Source organism: Myotis davidii, unplaced genomic scaffold (genome assembly GCF_000327345.1).
Source record: "Myotis davidii unplaced genomic scaffold, ASM32734v1 scaffold370, whole genome shotgun sequence".
In the NCBI taxonomy this organism is placed as follows: domain Eukaryota; kingdom Metazoa; phylum Chordata; class Mammalia; order Chiroptera; family Vespertilionidae; genus Myotis; species Myotis davidii.
In genome coordinates, this window is record NW_006288615.1 from 10,120,174 (window position 1) to 10,126,643 (window position 6,470).

The window sequence follows — 6,470 nt, forward strand, 5'->3', positions numbered from 1 at the left end:
ACCTCTGTTGCCATCACTGGCCAATCTAAGCTCTGAGGCAGCACTGGCTGAAAGCAGGTTTCTGGGGTTCATTTAGGTTCTATAATTGCAACATTGTTTCATCCAGAGCTCAGAGCTGAGCTGCGGTAGGCGGGGAATGTTGACTTCCTCCATCCCCGGGGTAAGCAAGCCTCATGTTCATGTTCGCTTCAGCTGCCTGGCTGCTGGCCGCCATCTTGGCTGGCAGTTAATTTTCATATCTCGCTGATTAGCCAATGGGAAGGGTAGCGAAGTTATGGTTAATTACCATGTTTCTCTATTATTAGATAGAATACTTAATGTGAATTATTTCTCCTAAGGAGTCATTTTACAACTCTAAAGCATGTTTTTGTAACACTGCTGTGGTTATTTATGAATTTCATATATTTGTTTTCAAACAATTAAAAAACATCTGGATAAAGGAATTGGTAGTACAACATATACTGATATCGCATAAAGGGAAACAGTCCTATCAATTGAGCATCTATCTTTTGCATAATCCATCAGCTTGTTTGTGCTCCTGTGATAATGGAGTCACGCTCTCAAACTGCCACTTCTTCCATCAGAAACCAGATGAAGGATATGCCAATAGTCTTATCACTGCATCTCTAGCCAGGACTTTTGTGGAGTGCTATAAAAAATGCACCTGACCACAAGTAGAGATGCTAGGTTCCTTCTGTACTTCTCATTACAGGCTAATTCAGACTGGAGCATCTGTTACACATCTGTTATTTGGCTCAGTATTTGCTGCCCTTCATGATGTTTAGATGAGGGCAGCCTGCAGGGTCATGAGTACAGTCAACTCTTAAGTGTGGGGCTCATAAATTTTGTGAATTATTGATGTCCAAATGATAAACCCATGTCAGCTTCTCTCCTATCATAGGCTAGTTTCATTAGTAGTCATTCCCATATTAACCTTAATATAACATAATGAGAAAAATTAACTTGCTAGTAAAAAATGTAATACTTAATCAAGTTACATATTTGGATTTGGAATTAGCCACAATTTTGGATGAGCCATATCAATGCTACTTTTTTCAGAGAGGAAAACTGAGTTAGCTACCTATAGAAAAATGTGCACAAGCACTTAGGAGTTGAGTGCCATAATAAATCCTTAACGGATGTGTGTTATTTATGAAAAGTAGAATCAGGTTCTAGACTTTAGAAAGCTTCTTTAGTTACTCAAACAGGATAGAATATAAAGAAAAGAATGTTCTCTCTCCCTGGGTTTCCAAGTTAAGCCAACACCACGCTTTAAGGAGCCCAGTAAAACAGAGGAGGAACTGTGGTGATGCTTTTTCTGTTCTAAAGAGCTGTTACAGATTAAGCTCAGATAGTTCACTTTAAATAATACAGCAAGTGATACAGCTGATTTGCTTATCATAACCTCTAAATAACAGTAATCTCTTACTGTGCCCCACTCATAGGTTAGAATAATGAGAGCATCTGAAAGATGAGCAAGAAAGGTGCATCAGGTGACTGCTCTCTCCTGCCCTTAACCAGTCCTCCAATGTGACACAAAGTGAGGGCTCAAAAGATGACAGTGAGATTAATGGGTAAAGTACACATTCTATTAATTTTGTAAGGGTGCCCTTACCAATATAACCTGGTACCTCTTTGCCCTTGTATGAGAAACAGAGTGTTAGATCCATGCACACAGAAGGCAATCCATTTTCAATACAGTCAAAATTTGTTCTATTTACTGACTCAGGATGGTCTAAAGAAGCTTCGACAATCACTACAGGTCTTGTCCTAAGGAGGAAATAAAATTAGGAATATTAACTACAGAATTATTTTTCCTTAGGAAAAGAATTGCATTTGTTTTGTCAGTTTCCATTGACTAAGTAATTTCATGAAACTGTTTTATTAATAGTATGTGCATATAAACTCAATTAAATTTCCATGCATGAATCAAGAGGGATTTTCATAAAATATTGACTCTGATTATATTAATTATATCTATGTAAGGTGGGAAAAGTATCCTAAAGTTCAATAATTAAATTTTGGAATACCAAAAGGAGGGTTATGAGGTCACCACCATTGCTGATTTTAAAAATTGCCTCCCATCATTTACACTTAAGCCCAATTGTCATTAAGCAGCGAAATGTATCAATCTTACCTTAGCAACACAGCAGAATTGGACCGAAAAGCACCAACTGCTATATCTGGAAAATAAAAAAACAACACGGATTATTGATCATTATTAGTCAAAGAGAATTACTTTTCAGTCAGAAATACTTAACTACATATCACCTTTGGACTACATCAAAACACTACTTACAAAAAATTAATTAGAAAAGACATGCTTACGTACATCTTAAAATTCATTCCACATTTGTCTGAATCTACCCAGTTGTAACAACATTCATCCCTTTATAATATAAACATAATGTGACATAAAATGAAAATCCAATTTTTGGACTAGAAACATTCACCCAGAAATCTTTCAAATTACAAAAAGAGAACCCACAATAATAGTTTCTTTCTTTTCATCATCATACCTAGAGACCCGGTGCACGACATTTGTGTACTTGGGGGGGGGGGGCCCTCAGCCGCTGGTCCAGATCCTGATCCAGGTCTAGATGAGGGAGGGACATTCAGGGGGAGTGTCTGCGGGAGAGGCTCCTGCTGTTGCAGCTGCACTTACCAGCTGTGAGCCCGGTCTGGCGAGCCCAGTTTCTGGCTGAGCAGTGTTCCCGCTGTGGGAGCGCATTGACCACCAGGGGGCAGCAACCTGTGTTGAGTGTCTGCTCCCTGGTGGTCAGTGCATGTAATAGCGACTAGTCTTTCTGCCATTTGGTTGATTTGCATATTAGCCTGTTATTATATAGGATGGTTCATTTACTTTTACGGTTTTTAATTTTTTTTAATTTTAATTTTAATTTTGGCAGATGGTTTTTAATTTTATAAAGAATAAGGAATGCCCTAACCGGTTTGGCTCCGTGGATAGAGCATCAAACTGCAGACTGAACGGTCCCAGGTTTGATTCCGGTCAAGGGCATGTACCTTGGTTGCGGGCACATCCCAGTAGGAGGTGTGCAGGAGGCAGCTGATCGATGTTTCTCTCTCATCGATGTTTCTAACTATCTCTCTCCCTTCCTCTCTGTAAAAAAATCAATAAAATATATATTTTTTAAAAAAAGAATAAGGAATAATGTTAAATAACTAAGTGTAAAGCTCAGGAATTACTTAACCATTTCAGAGACATCCTTGAATTCAAAAAAGCTTTAAAAATGAAGGAAAAAGTTATCAGGAAATCAGAACTCTCTTATGTATGTATTTCTCAATAAATAGAATCCACAACAGAGCTTATCCCAATATAAAAAATAAGGTAAATTTTATACTCACCCATATATCCATTATTATCTGCATCAATTTGCCCAGATATGGACTGTCCAAACATACTTAAGGATTTGCTGATTTGAAGCCCTTCAATTCTCTAAAAAACAGGTAAGTTGAGTGAGAAGTGCTTTTGAACACCCTCTATCCTCGAGAAGCAGTGATTTAGTTAAAAAGCCTTCCCATGCCCCGGCACATTTATGAGCAAAATACATTTTAGCTAAGTCAAACACTTGTATCTAAGAGAAACAAAATTTTCCAGCTTTCCCTGGGCAGTTGACATCTAAAAAAATTGCTTTATTTTGTGAGCAAAGGGAAATCATGTAGTACAGATGTCCTATAATGGCTCTGACCCCTCTCCCCAGTCTTCTCTCTGGTTCTATATTTATTTCCCTGACCAGCATAAATTACCAAACAAGTAATCTGGAAAATAAGACATTGCTAGTCACTTAGTGGAGCCCTCAACTCAGGCTTATGAGGAAAGCCACCCGTTAGCCGACTGCATCCTAGCATTTGACAAGGACAACTCAATCCTGTGCTTCCTATTCCGTGTGTCTCATTTCATGTCTAGATAGTGATTTATAAGCATCAGGCTGCTATCCACACTTAGAAAATCAGTATTTTTTACTAGACAAACACATACCTTTCATGTTAAATGTAGAAAGCCACGTGCCTATTTTTGCCCAATCAGAAATTACAATATTAGCTAATGTTTTCATAAAAGTGTCTTTGGAAAAGCTTTTCTTCTCTGCATGTGCATATAGTTGTTTTCTATGCCCTGAACCGGCCTATTTTTTCAGATTATAGAAGTGAAGTCAGAGTTAGATCAGGAACTTTATTAAAGTGCTATCGGCTTACTGCTTGCACTGAAAGAACACAGAGTAACATATAGAGAGTTTGCTCTCTCTGTGTGATCTCCATGAAATATGGGGCCTTAGCTACAAGACATGATAGTTAATCAAATCCAAATGTGCTCATTTGGAATAGTATAGATATTACCTCAGAACATGAGTTTAATGAAATCCAGAGAGAAATCTTTATAGGTTAACGACAAACCAGGATGGACGTGAACTAGAACTCTTATTTATGGGGGGAAAATGGTTCCAAAGACTTATTAATACTCTTACAAATGAGACCATGTACTATAGTGATAAAAATGGTGAAATAGAATAGTTAAGTATTTGAACAAACAATTTAAGAAAAAGGAGTCTCATTAACACAGGAAATGTTAAAGAAGCTTTTATTACCAATGCTTCTTTTGAAAATGGAATCATCTCCTACCTGTGAGAAGGCCGATGAGATCCCATCTGCTCCACCATTGTAAATATAAATGGCGCCTCGCAAGTCATCTTCCTGTGGGGCTCCAATAGCAACATCTATTCAAGAATGTAAGTGGTGGAAAAATAAATCCTTCATATAAAAAATGCAACTCTGAAAACTAACCTGCATGCTCCTTAATCATATCAGATAACATAAGAAACTCCTTATAAAAAAAAAATGAACACTTTTCTCATTGAAAAAGATTACAAAATACTAGTATCATCACAAAAATGTACAGTGCTGTACAGAATAGTGGGTGCATGAAAGAAGCAGGGTAAATGGGTCTGAGAGGCAGTTTAACAGAATGGCTAAGGGCATGGGCTCTAGAGCCAGACCCCCGGGCCTGGATCCCAGCATTGCTGCCATGCTGTTATACTGGACATAGTTCTTAATGTCTCTGTGTCTCTTCTGTCCCTCACCTATAATACAGGGTCATAAGAGAACTCAGTCACTCAACATAGAAGGACATTATTCATCTACAGTGCTCAGAGCAGCACCTAGAACATAATCAATTATCCTCAACTATGTAGAGCATAACCAAAGAATCCTTACTTTGAGTTTTTGAGTTCTAAGATTTACTTTCTTTGCAAAATGACTTCTAAATTAACTCATGTTCCAATGCAAATAATGAAGGTATTTGTTCAGGGTATCTGTACACACACACATACACACAAGATTTCAGAAAATAGATTTGTTGTATAAAATAAAGACTGTATCACCTTTATGACTTTATTAAGATTCAAATCAGATTTTGACACCAGGGGAAAAGATTTGATCAGCTAACATAAAAAAAAGCCAAGTGAAAATAGAAACTATGAATGACATGGTTGGTTACGTGCTATAAATATAGAGTACATAAAGAAAAAAACTCTACATTTTTCTACTTATTTACTAAGTATTATGTCTATTTATTTGGGTATTTCATATTTTTGTTTATATGCAATGTTTTCTTATTACTTTAATAGAAACCTAAAATATAGAAAGTTTGTTTTATGATTTTCATTTCTTATCACTGTTCATCAGACCTAAAAACTTTTTATAAAACCAGGTGGCAGTTTTTTACTGCCATTTCAATGCAAATAAAGTAATCTTTAATATATTCTTTAGACCAGTGGTTCTCAACCTTCCTAACATCGTGACCCTTTAATACAGTTCCTCATGTTGTAGTGACCCTCAATTTCATTGTTACAAATTGAACATAATTAAAGCATAGTGATTAATCACAAAAACAATATGTAATTATATATCTGTTTTCCAATGGTCTTAGGCAACCCCTGTGAAAGGGTCGTTCGACCCCAAAGGGGTCATGATCCACAGGTTGAGAACCGCTGCTTTAGACCAAATACTGTGCAGTTTAAAACTGCAAAAGCTTTTCTATTTTCATATAAAAATAACTGGTTGATATATCTTATACTTTATTTTGTCTTGACCTGCTAAGGTTACCCTACTTGACTTGTACAAATTATTTTAAATTTTCATACCCAAATACACCCATTCACTTGTTCATTCAGTGGGCAACTATTGAGCACCTACTAAATTTCTGCTGAAAAATCTGAAAAAAATACTGCCCTGTACTGTCAGCTCCTGGCAAATGTTTGGAATACAGTATGAAAAAATGCTAAAGGGACTTATTTAAAACAAAAAAGAGAACTAATCCTATGTAATAAAAGAGAAAAAAGGTAATTAGCCATACCTCCACTACCCTTCCCATTGGCTAATCAGGGCGATATGCAAATTAACTGCCAGCCAAGATGGCAGCCGGCAGCCAGGCAGCTTGAAGCGAACATGAGGCT

At 36.9% G+C, this 6,470-nt stretch overlaps 1 protein-coding gene across 1 annotated transcript in view; it reads right to left on the reverse strand.

The window, feature by feature from the left end:
- ITGA4 (integrin subunit alpha 4) overlaps positions 1 to 6,470 on the reverse strand; it is a 76,030-nt gene that overhangs the window by 36,244 nt on the left and 33,316 nt on the right. Inside the window, exons 11-14 of the mRNA XM_006760690.2 lie at positions 4,639 to 4,733; positions 3,367 to 3,457; positions 2,138 to 2,183; positions 1,616 to 1,770 (exon numbers count right to left, since the gene is read on the reverse strand). Of these exons, the coding sequence (XP_006760753.1) occupies positions 1,616 to 1,770; positions 2,138 to 2,183; positions 3,367 to 3,457; positions 4,639 to 4,733 (387 nt within the window). The remainder of the gene's footprint in view (positions 1 to 1,615; positions 1,771 to 2,137; positions 2,184 to 3,366; positions 3,458 to 4,638; positions 4,734 to 6,470) is intronic.